The sequence below is a fragment of the Littorina saxatilis genome, linkage group LG16 (assembly GCF_037325665.1).
Source record: "Littorina saxatilis isolate snail1 linkage group LG16, US_GU_Lsax_2.0, whole genome shotgun sequence".
NCBI classification, from domain to species: Eukaryota; Metazoa; Mollusca; class Gastropoda; order Littorinimorpha; family Littorinidae; genus Littorina; species Littorina saxatilis.
In genome coordinates this window covers 43,458,052-43,476,215 of record NC_090260.1, presented here as the reverse complement: position 1 = coordinate 43,476,215, position 18,164 = coordinate 43,458,052, and the positions used below count along the sequence as shown (strand labels likewise).

At 44.6% G+C, this 18,164-nt stretch overlaps 1 protein-coding gene across 1 annotated transcript in view; it reads left to right on the top strand.

Moving 5' to 3' along the window:
- The window catches only part of LOC138950016 (zinc finger protein 271-like), a 51,278-nt gene that overhangs the window by 18,142 nt on the left and 14,972 nt on the right, over positions 1-18,164 (top strand). Inside the window, exon 3 of the mRNA XM_070321800.1 lies at positions 11,416-11,523. Within this exon, the coding sequence (XP_070177901.1) occupies positions 11,416-11,523 (108 nt within the window). The remainder of the gene's footprint in view (positions 1-11,415; positions 11,524-18,164) is intronic.

The following is an 18,164-nucleotide window of genomic DNA, read 5'->3' as shown; positions in this document are numbered from 1 at the left end:
TTGTGCTAGGGCATCCGACACTGTAATGCTCGAGCTGTGCACCAAAATGAATGAAACTGCAGCTCCTTTGTCTCGATTGACCTTTGAGAAGCTGATATTGTCATTGACCGGGTGCTTCTGTAGACATTTGAAGAGTGTCTGATTTTGATAGTTCGGGTTCCCATCTCCCCCCTTTCCCCGTCGCGATATAACCTTGAATGGTTGAAAACGACGTTAAACACCAAAGAAAGAAAGAAAGATAGTTCGGGTTCTCGTATTCGTTCCTTTTCAGTTCCTCAACATAGAGCAAGCGCAGAGAAGACAATTGCAGTTCTTCGTTTTGATGGACAACATGAACTTGAATGTGTTCCAATACCGAGGCGAAAGCCTTCTCACGGGCAGCTGAAAAATCCACAACCTCAGAATCTGGTGGTTCTGCTGCATTATGAAATTTGCGCTCGTAATTGAAGAACTGTGTGTGGAAAGTTTTGAAGCATGACGGATGGTGCTTGGCTTCTCCTGCGAAAAGGTCCTTTGCTTTGACACGTCTATTGAGTTGCAGAAGTCCCATTTGTTCGGCCCTTGACTCGATCTGTTGTCATGCATTTTCTTTGTTTTTGTAAGAAGAGAATGTTTCAGTTCGCTCAGTTCTACTTGACTTACTTGACTTATTCCTGTAGACTCCCTGTGGAGCATAGGGCCGCAACAACTCCTCGCCAACGCACCCGGTTCTGGGCAGCTCCTTTCAGTCGGGGCCATGTCGTGCCAGCTGCCTTTGCCTCACTTTCAATTGATCTTTTCCAGGTCTGCTTTGGCCGCCCAACTTTTCTCTTTCCCTGTGGGTTCCAATCCAGGGCCTGTCTGGTAATGTTGTCGTTTGGCTTCCGTAGGGTGTGTCCAATCCATCCCCACTTTCGCTTCTTGACATCCTGGCTGATGGGCTTCTGGTTGGTTCGCTTCCACAGGTCGGCGTTCGAAATCTTCTCCGGCCATCTGATGTTGAGGATGTGCCGCAGGCACCTGTTGACGAAAGTCTGGAGCTTCCCTGTGATGGTGTTGGTCACTCTCCAGGTCTCTGATCCATACAAGAGGACTGCCTTCACATTGGTGTTAAAGATTCTGATCTTACTCCGGAGGGACAGTGCTTTGGAGTTCCAGATGGGTCGCAGGGTGTTAAAAGCGTGTCTTGCCTTGTTGATACGACTCTTGACATCATCATCTGCCCCGCCGTCCGTACTAATTACGCTCCCGAGGTACGTGAAGTGGTCTGTCTCCTTGAGGGTCTCTCCCTGCAGCTGGATAGGAAGGTTCTGCTTGTTGTTCATCTTCATCACCTCAGTCTTCTGTCTGTTGATCTTCAGGCCTGTTTTTTCAGCTTCTTCACGGAGTCTTGTCAGCTTTGCTTGCGCGTGTTGCTGTTTGTGGGAGAGGAGGCCAACATTGTCTGCAAAGTCAAGGTCTTCGAGCTGTTTGGCGAAAGTCCACTGGATTCCCGTGTTGCTGTCCATGGTTGTCCTTCTCATGATCCAGTCAATGACCATCAGGAAGATGGTCGGCGACAGCATGCAGCCTTGTCTCACCCCTGTCTTCACTACAAATGGGCTGGTCAGCTTGCCATTATGGATGACTTGGCAGGTTGAGTCCTCATATAGATGTTGGATGATGTTGATGAACTTCTGTGGAACACCGTAGTGGTGCAGCAGCCTCCAGATGGTCTCCCTGTCCACACTGTCGAAAGCCTTTTCAAAATCCACAAAGGTCATGTACAGGGGTGACTGCCATTCCATGGACTGTTCGACGATGATGCGCAGGGTAGCTATGTGATCAGTACATGACCTGTCTCGGCGAAACCCTGCTTGCTCCGATCTCAGTCTCTTGTCCAAGGCCTCCTTCAGTCTGTCCAGCATGACTCTGGTCAGGACCTTGCTTGGAATAGATAGGAGCATTATTCCTCGCCAATTACCACACTGAGAAAGGTCTCCCTTCTTGGGTAGTTTGACCAGGTATCCTAGCTTCCAGTCCGCCGGAATTTCTTCCTGTTCCCATATCTTGTGTAGGAGGGGCTGTAGCATCTCTGCAGACAGTGTTGGGTCTGCCTTCAGTGCCTCAGGGGGGATCCCGTCCGAGCCTGCCGCCTTTCCACTTTTCATCTTCCTGATGGCCTTGATGATCTCTGCTTTGGTTGACGGACCGGTGTTAACATGGAGCTGTTCAGTTGCTGGTGGTATGTCCGGAGCAGTGGGTGGGGGTGGTCGATTCAATATCTCCTTAAAATGTTCTTCCCAGCGAGATCTTTGTCCTGCCTCATTCGTGATAATCTTGCCACTCTTATCCTTCACCGGTTTGCTTGGGTTGCCCTGTTTTCCTGACAGCGTTCGCGTTATTTCATACAGCCTTTTGGTGTTGTTAAGTCTAGCTGCTGTCTCTGCTTCATCTGTCAAGTCATGCACAAACTGTCTCTTGTCTGCTCTTGCACTTTTCTTGACTTGTCTGTTGATGTCCCAATACTGCGCTCTGATCTCATCTTTTTCCTGTTGGTCTTGGCATCTGTTGAGTTTCTGTTTCAGTTCTCCCCTCTCTTCTATCTTGGCCCATGTCACTGGTGTCAGCCATTCTTTGTGTTCTCTCTCCTTCTTTCCCAAGACTTCAGTGCACGTGGTCTTCCATGTCTTCTGAAGTTCTTCCCAGTGTTGTTCAACTTGTTGTTTCCATTAGTTCTGCCAGGGCCTCAAATTTGTTCCTAACTTCGCAGTTGTATCCTTCTCGTTTCCCGTTATCTTTCAAAAACTGCACGTTGAACTTGTAGTGTGGTCTGCCTGACGAGTCGCTGAATGCTCTCAGTTTGGTCTTCATCGTTGCCACTAGTAGCTGGTGATCTGAGGCTACGTCTGCTCCCCGTCTCGTTTTGACATCCAGCAAACTCCTTCTCCATTTGCGTGCTACCGTTATGACTGTGGTCTACCTGGTTGTCTGTCTTTCCATCTGGCGAAGTCCAGGTTGTCTTGTGGATGTTCTTGTGTGGGAAGATGGTGCCTCCAATAACAAGGTCGTTGAAGGAGCAGAAGTCAGAAAACAGCTCTCCGTTTTCATTGCATGTGCCAATGCCATGCTTGCCCATGATGAGCTCTTTGTCTTTGTTGTTGTCTCCCACCTTTGCGTTCAGGTCTCCCATGACGATCTTCATGTCCCTTCTTGGCGTACGATCGAGAAGGGACTGTAGGGAGCTGTAGAATTCTTCTTTTGCGTCTTCCTCCGCAATGTTGGTTGGTGCGTAGCACTGAATGATGGTGAGCTTCCTTCCTTTGGAGTTGAATCTGGCAGACATAAGTCTTGAGGAGACCGGCTCCCATGCCATGAGTGATCTTGCGGCCTCTGGTGTTAACATCATCCCTACTCCTTGGGTGTGGTGGTGGTCCAAGTCTTCGTGGCCTGAGTAGATGATGGTCTCTCCTGATGTCAATTTAGACTGGCCGCTTCCGTTCCATCTTGTTTCGCATAAACCGAGGACTCTGATGTTGTATTTCCTCATTTCTCTTGCCACTTGAGCCGATTTTCCGCTCTCATATAGGGTTCGGATGTTCCAGGTCCCTATTCTGGTTTTTGACTCACATGCGAAGCAAAAGTGAGTCTATGTACTCACCCGAGTCGTCCGTCCGTCCGGAAAACTTTAACGTTGGATATTTCTTGGACACTATTCAGTCTATCAGTACCAAATTTGGCAAGATGGTGTATGATGACAAGGCCCCAAAAAACATACATAGCATCTTGACCTTGCTTCAAGGTCAAGGTCGCAGGGGCCATAAATGTTGCCTAAAAAACAGCTATTTTTCCCATTTTTCCCATTTTCTCTGAAGTTTTTGAGATTCAATACCTCACCTATATATGATATATAGGGCAAAGTAAGCCCCATCTTTTGATACCAGTTTGGTTTACCTTGCTTCAAGGTCAAGGTCACAGGAGCTCTTCAAAGTTGGATTGTATACATATTTTGAAGTGACCTTGACCCTGAACTATGGAAGATAACTGTTTCAAACTTAAAAATTATGTGGGGCACATGTTATGCTTTCATCATGAGACACATTTGGTCACATATGATCAAGGTCAAGGTCACTTTGACCCTTATGAAATGTGACCAAAATAAGGTAGTGAACCACTAAAAGTAACCATATCTCATGGTAGAAAGAGCCAATAAGCACCATTGTACTTCCTATGTCTTGAATTAACAGCTTTGTGTTGCATGACCTTGGATGACCTTGACCTTGTTGGTAGGAAAAATGTGTAAAGCAGTTCTTAGTGTATGATGTCATTGCTGTAAAGGTCAAGGTCAAGCATGTGAGTCGTATGGGCTTTGCCCTTCTTGTTGCCTTTGTCGACAGAAGGTTTGTCGGCGTCCTGGCTTCCCGTAGGCTTTCACCAGCACGCGTCATGAGCTCTTCTAGAGAGGAACCTTCCTGACTGGGCTGTTGTTGGTTTGTTTTTGTTGCGGTTTCTGTAGCAAGTTGGTTTTTTTGGCGGGGTGGAGTTGCTAACCCCACGCCCAACCCTCCTCCTTTATCCGGGCTTGGGACCGGCTGAAAGACCTTTAGGGTGCATCCAGGCGGAGTTTCAGTTCTACAATCTGCAGTTTTTATTTCCAACTTCTCACAAAATATACACTCTGGTGGAAATAGGGGTTGTAGTAAGAGGTGAGAGGTGTTTTCTTTGTGCTTAATATTATTTTGTTTGACCTAGCTATTGATGTGTACATTGTTGTTAAACAGTTGTTTGTTTACTCAGGGTTTGCTAGTGTGTGATAGGGTTCGTGTCCGTCTGAAGATGTTAGTTTCTTTGTTAGTCCTGTGTTGACAACTCTTCGACAAGCGCTTAGAACTGTACCCACGGAATACGCGCTATATAAGCTTCATATTGATTGATTGATTGATAGTAACGGTACTTTGGTCTCTTTTTCTTTTCGGCATGGTGCTTCTCTTGTTTCTATTATATCACAGCCGTTTATCTGGAATGGAAACAACTGCTCATAGATAATACCAACAAATAGTAAACATTGAAATTATCATTCAATATAAATACATATATTTATGACAATGGAATACAAAGGTTACGTTCTGTCTTCGAGTAGCAGGGATGTTGCTACAAATTTCTGTGGTTTCTACGGTGCGAGGTGGGAGGAGAAAGGTGAGGACGATTTCTGTGGTTTCTACGGTGCAAGGTGGGAGGAGAAAGGTGAGGACGATTTCTGTGGTTTCTACGGTGCGAGGTGGGAGGAGAAAGGTGAGGAAGATTTCTGTGGTTTCTACGGTGCGAGGTGGGAGGAGAAAGGTGAGGAAGATTTTTGTGGTTTCTACGGTGCGAGGTGGGAGGAGAAAGGTGAGGACGATTTCTGTGGTTTCTACGGTGCGAGGTGGGAGGAGAAAGGTGAGGAAGATTTCTGTGGTTTCTACGGTGCGAGGTGGGAGGAGAAAGGTGAGGAAGATTTCTGTGGTTTCTACGGTGCGAGAAGATAATGAAAGAGAAACTCGATCGACCGCGGCCGTCAACTTTGCGAACTTGACCTATCCTGCCATCACAACAGTTACAGTTGAGGGGTCAAGGGTCACGAAAAATGCTGGACTGTCGCTCGCTCTGTTCAACGCGCGATCCGTAAGCAACAAGGCTGAAAGAAGAACTGAAATACACGAATTCATACTTGACCATGATATTGACTTGATGTTTTTGACTGAGACGTGGCTGAAGTCCAAGGGAGACGGCGCTAAGTGCCGTGACCTAACACCACCCAGCTACAGTATGCAGTCGTTCCCTCGTCCTGGAAAGGGAGGGGGTGTCGCGGTGCTGTTCAAGGACAACTTCAAGCCCTACATTTCTTTTACAACCTCCTTCCCGTTTGACCACCATTCCTTTGAACTAGCCCAGATCTCGTTGACCTTGCCCCAGAAGACAATACACTTCTTTTGCATCTACCGGCCGCCCCCAAGTAAGGCAAATAAACTCACCGATGCTATGTTTGTGAAACAGCTACTTGATCTCTTTGAGTACACAAACATCATCCACGGATCACCCTTGTTCCTGGGTGATTTCAACGTCCACTACGATAAACCCCAAAATCCCCTCACTCGTCAAATACTTCCATTGCTGTTCACTTTTTCCCTTGCCCAATCCGTCACTGAACCGACCCACGTCAAAGGGCATATCTTGGATTGGCTGGTGCACAGAGAGAGTGATCAGTTAGTACTGAGTACCGTTGTTTCCAGTGCTATTGCCTCCGATCACTCCTGTGTCATGGCACAACTCAACATCACCGTCCCCCTTCTTCCACCTGCCGTGGTGACAGTCCGGAATATCCGTGCCATCGACCGATCTGCTCTAAACGACGATCTGCGAGCCAGCTTGTCCAGCTGCCCGTCCCTGACGGCAGACGATTTCAACTCCTGCCTGCAGACGACGTTGGATGCCCACGCTCCTGCAACGCAACGGACTATTTCCAGGAAAAGGAGCGCTCCGTGGTTCAATTCTGTCAGCGAGGACGTCAAAGCAGCCAAGCAGAACAGGAGACGTGCTGAGAAAGTGTGCGAGAAGACTGGACTAACTATTCATAAACAGATCTTCAACTCCGCCAAAAGAGCTGTCACTAAGCTTGTTCATGTTGCAAAAACCAACTACTTCTCGGAACAAATTAGAGAGTGTTTGTCATCTAAACAGCTATTCAGCATCACTAACAACTTACTTGGAAACAAAACCCCATCCCCACTTCCCACCATCTTTCCATCAATTGAACTGCCACAGAGATTCTTGAACTACTTCATGAACAAAATAAAGACCATTCGAGACAATCTTGACAAAACACCCCCCTCCCAACAATCTGATGCTGGATGCTGTTTTCACGGCAAACCTCTCTGTCAGTTTGAACCTGTGACTGAGTCCGATGTGAAGAAAGTGATTTTGAAGTCTGGTACAAAAACCTGTGATCTTGATGTTTTTCCATCACATTTGCTGATTGAATGTTTGGACACAGTGTTACCTCACATTACCTCCGTCATGAATAGTTCAATTCTCTCTGGCACTTTCCCATCTGTCATGAAACAAGCTCTTGTCAAACCCCTGATAAAGAAATCATCCCTCGACCGCAATGATTTAAAGAACTACAGACCAGTTTCGAACTTGTCGTTTCTTTCAAAGATCTTGGAAAGACTGGTCTTGCTGCAACTTAATGCCCACCTCTCATCAAACAATCTTCTCACCAGCCTCCAATCGGCTTATAGACCTGCCCACAGCACTGAAACTGCTTTGTTGAAAATTGTGAACGACCTTCTGATGGCTCTCAATAACGGTAAAGTGTCTGTTCTCACGCTTCTCGATTTGTCCGCTGCATTCGACACCATTGACCACTCAATTATGACAGCCCGCCTTGAGGCAACTTTTGGCATCACAGGTTCTGCACTGTCCTGGTTTGAGTCCTATCTCTCGGATAGGATTCAAACAGTCGTGGTAAACGGCATCAGTTCAGAATCCACAGTCCTTCAGTTCGGTGTTCCTCAGGGATCCGTGTTGGGTCCAGTTCTTTTTGTTTTGTACATGAACCCCCTCTTTAACCTCGTCAAACAGTATCCTATTGATCACCACGCCTTTGCAGACGACAACCAGTTGTACAAAGACAGTGAGATTGATCAAATTGATACCACTGTGAGTGAAATGGAAGACTGTGTTGTTGCTGTAAAGGCGTGGATGACGGCTAACAAACTACAGCTAAACGACTCGAAAACTGAATCCATGCTTGTCAGGTCCCAGTACAGATCTTTCCCTGAAAATTCTTTGCCTTCTAGCATTCATGTCGGTGATAGCGACGTCAACTTTGTCTCTTCTATGACTAATCTTGGCGTTACCTTCGACCACTTCCTCAACCTTTCCCAGCACGTCCAAAACATCCGCACAATTGCGTACAGTAACGTAAGGAAAATCAGTTCTATCCGCCACTATCTTACCCCCCAAGCCGCTCAAACTCTAGCCTGTTCTCTAGTTCTATCCAGAATAGACTATTGCAACAGCCTGTTCTATGGCTGTGATCAAAAACTTGTCGAGTCACTCCAAAAGGTACAAAACTCTGCCGCCAAATTGATATATCGTTCTAAGAAGTTTGATCATGTCACACCACTTCTTCGTTCCCTTCATTGGCTTCCCGTGTCCGCTCGTATCAGATACAAGCTTGCTTGTATCTGTTTCTCTGCCAAATTTGAAGATGGCCCTAAATACCTCAAGGAACTGCTGATCGTCACATATGACAATCCCTCTGACTACAACCTCCGCTCACGCGCTGACAGTCGCAAACTGGAAACTCTCGAGCGAAGCTTGCCTTCTTTTGGAAATCGCTCGTTTGCTTCTGCGGCTGCCATTGTCTGGAATTCTCTCCCTTCCTCTGTTCGCCATTCTGCTTCTAAGGACTCTTTCTGCAGTTCCCTTAAAACGCACCTTTTTCGCGAATCCTTGTAAATTGTCCTTGCCATCTTTATAGACTGTTAGAGGTGAAGTTAGATTTGTTGTTTGAATGTGTCTTTTTTGTATAGTTGCTTCAGCTTTGATTGAGCTATAGGGTTCTGTATGAAATTTGCATTTAGTCTTTCTTTTTCTTGCTGAGTGTATGTACAGTCCAGAGAGGAGACGGACATGGTGTGAGCTTGTCCAGGGGGGTATATGAACATCTCAGAGGCAGGGGGATGGAAGCACTTGTTAATGAGTGGGAGTGTGTATGCGCGTGGTGTGCACGAGGATGTATGCATGTGACTGTGAGTGATATTTGTAAATGTGTATTATTATAATATCATCTTTGTATTTATATTATTGAAAATGTTATATCTCGATGTACAGCGCTAAGAGCATAGTTAAATTTGTGAAGCGGCGCTACATAAGCTATCTTTATTATTATTATTATTATTAAAATTGGACGAATGACACGCGTTGCCGTAAATCGGTACGCTTTGTGAAATCCACAAAAACTAAACAAAATGCAATCACAATCGACAATTTTGTACAACAATGAGTGCAGATGTTGTTGCCAATATCCCATTGTATCTTTTGTCTTCAATACTTGTCTTTAAATCTTTCATAGTTTAGGTTAGAAAAAAGACAATTTGTCATGTTTTTGGCGATTTTTGGTCAGAAATCTAAAAATAGCCTATCGACCTAGACACAATCATTTGTCGTAGTAAGCGTAGACATCCGGTCTGCTCCCCGCCTAATGGCCGATGTCTTCCGTCTTCGGGGGACTACGTGGGTTTAAATTTGGAGTGGTCCTTCTCCTAGAGGAGTTTCCTTGCAGGGATAGTGAGCCTCCTCTGCCCTCGTTTTAATTTTGGAGTGATCTGCTCCTAGGACAGCTGCCTTCCAGGGTTGACGAGCCTGTCCTGCCCGGCTATTTAACCCATAGTTGGGGGTTGGTTCGTGGGCACCAGGGCGTATCCACACGCCGGTGGGCCTGCATGCCACACGTCTAGGGGCCAACCTCCTCCGAGTCCTTGTAGTTCAGCCTGGGGCCTTTCGGTACCCAGTTCACGCCTGTCGCCACGATGGAGGCACTACAAAGGGCTTGCTGTGGAGAGGTTATGTACTGGCAGGAGAGACTGACGCAAGCTGCTCTCTTTTCGCGTTGTCCTGAAAAGGACGGTGCTAGCCAGCGGTGAGGGCTGAAAGCGAGAGGTGACAAGCACAAAACACTTCGCCAACACACTAGACACATCACACAACCATTTGACAGGCAAAATAGCCTATCGATTCCAAGGTCATCAATATTTTTATATAAATGTGAGACCAAATATTGTACACATGGTTGTTGTGCATCTTTCTTGTTCAATGCTTGTCTTCCTATCTTTAACGGTTAAGCTTCTGGGCGGAATGGGGTACACTCTCTGTTGCGACCCGAGATTGCCACCCGGGGTGGTTCAGGAGCGTTAAAAGGGTACCAGGGACATTATTTTGAGGTGGCCAGATAGCTGACCGTTTTCAGCGCATATTTTACTATCTAGAAACGACAATTAAAAAGATATCTCACGAGGGTGCTGGTAAGAGCTTCTCCACACCGGACTAAATATTATAATGGGATAAGGCCGAATATCGCCCCATCATATTTTCAACATTTTTGTTTTCATTTGGTCTGCATTTACTTGTTCATAATATTTAATTCATCATTTTGATGTTCCATAAATTACTCATCAAAATTAAATTTTACTGTTAAAATTTGGATATCATCATCCAACCGGTTTTTGAAGGAGTTAACATTTTCTGCTTTTTTTTTTTAGAAGGTGCAAGTGCATTCCAAAGGGTGCAGTTCTGTTAATAAAAACATTTTTCCTCAAATGTGTTTTACAATGACGAATGTTCAATATAAATCTTGTCAATGTCATTTCTGGTCTTATCAATATATATGTCATAATCAGCAAAGCTGAAAAAGTTTTCCCTTTCCACCTCCCTTTCCACCTCAATATATATGTCAATTCTTTTAAATCCTTTAATAGGCGTGTCGCTCTTTCAACTCTATCCAAGGCAATAGATTGCCGTTTTAAGAATGGGGACCATACCTAATTACCATATTCCAAATGCGGCCAACTTAACGATTTATACAATTTAAAAAAAAGAATCTTTATCCAATTAATCGAAACTCCTTCTTATCATATAAATAGAGAATACTACATGGCTTGCTGTGTCGTACCAGATTTACACGAGTTGTTTTTTTAAATATTGAACTGCAAGCGAAAGCGAGCTGTTCACTATTTGAAAAAGCAACGAGTGTAAATCTGGTACGACACAGCAAGCTATGTAGTATTCTGTTCATCCTACATACTGTACTTACGTGTATTTTACTAAAAATGTCCTGCTGTCGAGGCAGCTAAATTGAAGACGCTTGTTTTGGAACCTCGATCTCTTCTAAAGCCTCGTGCAATCTATTACGTCAAAGTAAAGAAACGTCACTGTGAAAGTGTGGCGTGACATGTTAGTTCTAAAAATGCTTAGACTTTCCTAGTTTTCACCCAACAGTCAGCTTGCCTTCTTAGCTTAGTCGTTAGTGAAATGAGCTAGAGATCACGAGGTCGCCGGTTCGAGCCTTGCCATTGTCAGTACATGTATATTTTTCTTCAAAAATGGGTTTATAGGTGTTATTTCTGAATTCACAAGTAAAATCACTATGTTTTATGTTCTATTTTGTTTCCTAATTCAAGTGGACAGATGGTCGTATTCCATGCAAAGACCTGCCAAATCTGAGATTGTGAGCCGAGCTGTTGTGTACTTTTAAATGACATTTCTTTCTGTCTTTCTCTTCTTTTCTTTCAGGAAGAGAATCTTTCTGTTTTGGGGAGTTGTGAATTTCTATCTTTCAGGAATGCTGTCTTTTATACCTTCAGAAAAGGTATGTAAACATTTTATCACAAGACTTACAAAAGATTTATGTTTTAGCACCTGCAGGTGATGATTTCAAGGCAGTGAGAATCCAGATGGAGCGTCCAACAGAAATACCAACATCGTCCAGTGCTTACAGTATGGTGATGGAGACAACTCCAAGCAGTGAGTGTGTAACGTGATGTGTGTGTGAACAGTGATGAGTGATCATGTACATTCAGTTATTGATTACTTGATACGGGTTTTAGATGCGGAGGTTATATTCACTACAGTTGCTAGGTTTTCAGGAGAACTTTTATGATTTTTGACATGTAAAATATTTTGGTATGTTAAAAACGAAGGGCCAAAAAGGTTTTTTTCTACCCGTAAACTATTAGTTAAAAGAACAATGTTTCTCGCATTTTCTTGCACAGGTCTCTTTGGGCTTAAAGTCTTCTGTTCATGAAGAAAATTATCAAGTTTCATTGACTTTTTTTGCAAGGAGTTGAACACTGCAATTTTGCAAAAAAATGTATTTGTATTACTGTCCTGGTAGGTTAGCTTAAAAAGTAAGTGAGGTGAATATACCCAATCATAACTCACCAAAATGAATCAGCCAAGGTCAAAAGCTACCTGCCCAAATACAAAAGTTTCTTTCGTCGAGAAAACACACACACTTGTTCACACAGGGTTTAATGAATAAAATGTCAACTTCATCAGTTTTGATTTAACTTTCTTGTGTCTCTTGGTCTTCATTTCACTTAAGTCAAAAAGTGTCTGCTGCTTTAAATCAAGCAGAAATATGAAATGTTCAAACCAGCCAAATATAGGTGTTATATTCACCACAGATTGTCAAAAATCATCAGAAGCATAATACATTTCAGTTTGTGTTTAGTAATGAAAAGAACAATTACAAATTTATGAAAATGCAGAAACTGATGCTGACAAAACCTGCAATTGTTTTGTTATGACCATACAAAACAGACACCTCCACACATAACAATACAGTGACAGAAACAGCCAAGCTTCACAAGGAGAATTAGGTTCTTCATTATTTATTTACAACAATTTCAGTTATGGCATGTATCTTGTAGTACGGGCACTGGTTGGGAAGTAAGGCATGGTTAGGTGAAGATGACACCAATCAGACAAAATATCAATTTTTTCCCGACCCCCCCCAGTCTGCCAGCTAAGCGTGACCAGAAACCTTTATTATGGTGGCTTTACTTTGACTGTGAACAGAATCCACTGCTCACACCGCGGTACCCACAGTATCTTACTGCCCTCACAGCTGTCCTACCACCCAGGCCTCCATCCGTCACTCACTGCTTTACATCTACTGACAAACTGGAGGCACTGGACCACTGAACCAGGCCACTTTTGTGGTTTGTATTGGGCTCAACCATGGTCCAGGGGGCTAGACAAGCTTAATAAGCTCCAAAATTTACAAAATATAACTACAAATAAAAATGTTCCCCATTGGGAACCACATCTTCACCATAACCATGCCTAACTTCAGCCACAAACCAGCTGGCCTACCAGCAGGTTCCCCAAACCGGTGACCCCAAAATTATATTCGTAAGGCTCTCTTCCAAACTCCACACCAACAGACAGGTGCCCCAGCTGCTGAGGTGTACACCATCAGCAGCCAGACACGCGTCGTCAGCAACAATGTGGGGGTGTTTAATAAACCACCCCCGTTCCCCTGCCACCAGGTGCCTGGCCCTGTGCGTGCCGCGCTTTCTGCCCCTGCTGGGTCTACTGAATAGCGCCAGCCCCGATATATGTGAGCCACAACTGGAGCTCCTGGGCCCAGAGTCAATCGTGTTGATCCTACCTATGTCGTTGGCTCCAACATGCAGGACCAGGTAGGCTGGGGGTGGTCCTTCAATTACACACTCCAACAGCGTGCGCAGGCCGGAGAATTGTAGGCCCGACTGGCCGGCGAAGCGCACCGGCAGGGGAAGTCGCAGCGTGCGTCCCCACTGCACCAGGTCCCGCTCCAGTCTAGGACGGAATTTCCGTTTTTCTCAGGAGGCTGCAGACGGAAAATCCGGTTTTTTTTAACATTCTGGTGTTTGGGTGGGGGGTTGCTTGAGAGGTCAGCCACCTTTGACCATGCCTGATAGGGACGGTTGTGTAAAGGTGCTAAGGTTGTAGAGGGGGGGAAGGATGTCATGTCATACTGGTGAATGTGGCATCTTAAGTGCTGTGTATTTAGCCTTCCTTATATAGCCCACTTTCAGGGATTCAGAGACCTTCAGTGGTAGAGAACATTTGCATTCCTGGTCTATGAACCAGTGGTATTTCGCTTCAGATACATTGAGTCCTTTAGAAAGTTGGCAACTGAAACAAGCTTGCTTGAAACTTATTTCTCTTTTAATTCAAGCTATGATTCAACAATCATTTGCGAATTTAACTCCTAAAATGAAAAAGCAGCATCAGAAAAGTGCATGTGCATGGCAAGGGATATAACTCTGGAGGTTTCTGTTTTTGTCTAAACCTTCTTCTTTTTCACCTGAGCTGTTAGCCCTTTTGAAAGTATTCAATTGAAACAAACTCAGTGACTTGAAACTTGTTTCTCATTTGGTTGAAGCTATGGTTCAACAATTATTTGAGAATTTACCTCCTGCAATGATAAATTCATAAGCTTCAAGAAAAGAAGTTGTAATACAAGGGAGGTGACTGTAATTTCCTGTCTTTGTGAAAACTTTTTGTTAGCATGGTAATTTTCCTTTAATTCAGTAAACATTTTTTAAATCAAAAACAAAACTAGGTGATAAAATGAATCACCTTCAAGTTTACAAGATTTTTAATTTGGGCATCTCCAATTTTAAGTTTTTGTTAGCAAGGAGGGGCTTCTAAAACCCTTCTTCAAATGTGTTGACCTTGATTTTTGTAGGGCCTCTAGCAAGAGTGATGCTACCAAACACCTGCAAGTATAGAGGTTTTTCATGTTGTGCATCCCCCCCCAAAAATTTTTGTTGTTGTTGTTGTTGCTGTTTTCAGTTTTAAAACAGGAGAGGCTCAAATAGCCCCTCTTGAAATGCTAAAATTCATTTTCGGCTGGGTGGTTACAAATACCTTCAAGTTTACAAGATTGTTCATATTGTGCATATCCGCAAAGCCTGTTTGTTCTGAAATAGATTTAGAGTCAAAAGAGGCCATTCAAATCCTCCCTGAAATGCGAATATTCGTTTTTGGGTGGGGGGCGCTGCCCCCCTGGACCCCCCAACAGGGTGCTGCCCCTGCACCCCGCCGGGGCCTTGACGTCCCCTGGACCACGGCCTTTTCAGTGTTTTCGTTTTCCAGCAGTTGCACCCATGGTAATATATAAACCCACCATTAGTGTCAAGAAAATGATTAAAATGAGTAAGCTAAGGCTATACAACATTTACAAGCTTGAAATCTCCTACCGGTTGAGGCGCACACCATCAACCGCTGCAGTCTGTACACTTGCCTCCAAAGAAAAAGAAAATTTTAATCAAATGAAACATGATTTAACTCCACCCCAGCTGTTGAGGTGCACACCATCATCAGCGGGACCAACACACGTACCCCCACTCCCTTACGAACTAGGACATTGCACGTATGATTTAACAACTGCAGATCTCCAGCGGCCTAGCCTCGTAGTTGTAGCCCCAATTCGAAAGGAATGGGACGTGAATTTATCCGCTGACCAACCCAGGGTATTTGCACCTTTTTGACTCACATGCGAAGCAAAAGTGAGTCTATGTACTCACCCGAGTCGTCCGTCCGTCCGGAAAACTTTAACGTTGGATATTTCTTGGACACTATTCAGTCTATCAGTACCAAATTTGGCAAGATGGTGTATGATGACAAGGCCCCAAAAAACATACATAGCATCTTGACCTTGCTTCAAGGTCAAGGTCGCAGGGGCCATAAATGTTGCCTAAAAAACAGCTATTTTTCACATTTTTCCCATTTTCTCTGAAGTTTTTGAGATTCAATACCTCACCTATATATGATATATAGGGCAAAGTAAGCCCCATCTTTTGATACCAGTTTGGTTTACCTTGCTTCAAGGTCAAGGTCACAGGAGCTCTTCAAAGTTGGATTGTATACATATTTTGAAGTGACCTTGACCCTGAACTATGGAAGATAACTGTTTCAAACTTAAAAATTATGTGGGGCACATGCTATGCTTTCATCGTGAGACACATTTGGTCACATATGATCAAGGTCAAGGTCACTTTGACCCTTATGAAATGTGACCAAAATAAGGTAGTGAACCACTAAAAGTGACCATATCTCATGGTAGAAAGAGCCAATAAGCACCATTGTACTTCCTATGTCTTGAATTAACAGCTTTGTGTTGCATGACCTTGACCTTGGGTCAAGGTCACATGTATTTTGGTAGGAAAAATGTGTAAAGCATGTGAGTCGTATGGGCTTTGCCCTTCTTGTTTCAGAACCGCCTGAAACTGTTAACTGGACAGGGGCTTAACATTAAAATGTATGAACAGTGCGCCTGTGACTGCGGGACGGACTAACAAGTAAGCCCGCAGATTGGCTGGCCACAGGGCAAACCTCAGGGGGGCTCAGTACTTACTTGATTTTTACGATGCCACCTCAGGCAACTGGAATTAAAGTGGTTAACACAACCAAGCTGTTGGTGCTCAGGCAACTGGAATTAAAGTGGTTAACACAACGAGGCTGTCGGTGCTCAGGCAACTGGAATTAAAGTGGTTAACACGCCAGGCTGTTGGTGCTCAGGCAACTGGAATAAAAGTGGTTAACACAACCAGGCTGTTGGTGCTCAGGCAACTGGAATTAAACTGGTTAACCCAACCCGGCTGCACGGTTGGCCTAGTGGTAAGGCGTCCGCCCCGTGATCGGGAGGTCGTGGGTTCGAACCCCGGCCGGGTCATACCCAAGATTCTAAAATTGGCAATCCAGCGGCTGCTCCGCCTGGCGTCTGGCATTATGGGGTTAGTGCTAGGACTGGTTGGTCCGGTGTCAGAACAATGTGACTGGGTGAGACATGAAGCCTGTGCTGCGACCTCTGTCTTGTGTGTGGCGCACGTTATATGTCAAAGCAGCACCGCCCTGATATGGCCCTTCGTGGTCGGCTGGGCGTTAAGCAAACAAACAAACCAACCCAACCCGGCTGTTGGTGCTCAGGCAACTGAAATAAAAGTGGTTAAAACTGATTTTCATGCAGAAAAACGTGTGGCTGAGTTTCAAGCACATAAAAATTGTGGCTGTGTTTCAAGCGCCCACCAAAAACGATTGGCGCTGTGGCTGCTGGTGCTCAGGCAACTGGAATTAAACTGGTTAACCCAACCCGGCTGTTGGTGTTCAGGCAACTGAAATAAAACTGGTTAAAACTGATTTTCATGCAGAAAAACGTGTGGCTGTGTTTCAAGCACATAAAAATTGTGGCTGTGTTTCAAGCGCACCTAAACTGGCTGTGTTTCAAGCGCAGCAAACTGGTGGCTGTGTTTCAAGCGCACACAAAACAAAACGATTGGAGCTGTGGCTGCTGGTGCCCAGGCAACTGGAATTAAAGTGGTTAACACCATGAGACTATTGGTGCTCCGGCAACTGAAATAAACGTGGTTAACTGAGTTTCCTGCAGAAAAACGTGTGACTGTGTTTCAAACGCACCCAAAATGTCTGTGTTTCAAGCACCCACAAATTGTGGCTGTGTTTCAAGCGCACATAAACTGGCTGTGTTTCAAGCCAGAAAAGTTGTGGCTGTGTCTCAAGCGCATGCTAAATGGCTGTGTTTCAAGCACGTACAAATTGTGGCTGTGTTTCAAGCGCACGTAACTGGCTGTGTTTCAAGCGCAGAAAAGTTGTGGCTGTGTCTCAAGCGCACGCAAAATGGCTGTTTCAAGCACATAACAATTGTGGCTGTGTTTCAAGCACGTACAAATTGTGGCTGTGTTTTAAGCGCACATAAACTGGCTGAGTTTCACGCAGCAAACTGGTGGCTGTGTTTCAAGCGCACCAAAACACGATTGTTGAAGCAAATGCGTTTAAAGCAATAAGCCACTGTGGCTGTGTTTCACGCGCACAACAACAACAAACGAGTGTAACTGCAAGTGTGGTTTGAGCCATAGAAGAACCCCTTGGCTGTGGTTCAAGCTCAGAAAACGTGTGGCTGTGTATCCAGCGCACCCACAAACATTTAGAGAAAAACATCATAATTATGCATGTCCCCCAACGTATAATTCGATTAGATTGCACTCTGTCATAAACAGCAGTTATTCATTCTACTTTCTGGTGCAAAGGCGGTAAGGCTTGCTTCATTTATTCTGCTTGCTGTACTTAGCATGCTTGTTGCATCTAAAACAGAACTGTATCATGTCTGTAGTAAAAGTGTGTGTGACTATGATGACACACTTCTGTGCGAACACTTTCACAACACACCAAAGCACGTCAATCAGTTACTACTGATAAATAATTCTTACCAAATTCAAATGGGATTACAATTGCATTGAGTGGTATCCGCAGAAATCGATCTAGTCATGTGTCAAATTTCAAGAGAAAATTGCAACCAAACGGCTCAGCTATCATTAAATAAAGTTGCAAGAGTATTACAGCTACGGTCAGACAGGCCAGTTTGTTGCTGGCACTGACCCTCCGCTGACTGGCTGGTTCGCTGTATGCAGCTGGCTGGGCTATTTATAGATGGCTGCTCTAGATAACCGAATTCCCAGTGCTGGGAAGGTATGCCTGCCAAACTGACAAACCTTGGCTGTGTTTCAAGCGCAGAAACTTGTGGCTGTATTTCCAACGCACACAAAAACAAACGAATGTGGCTGTGTTTTGAGCCAGAGCAAAAACAACATGAGTAT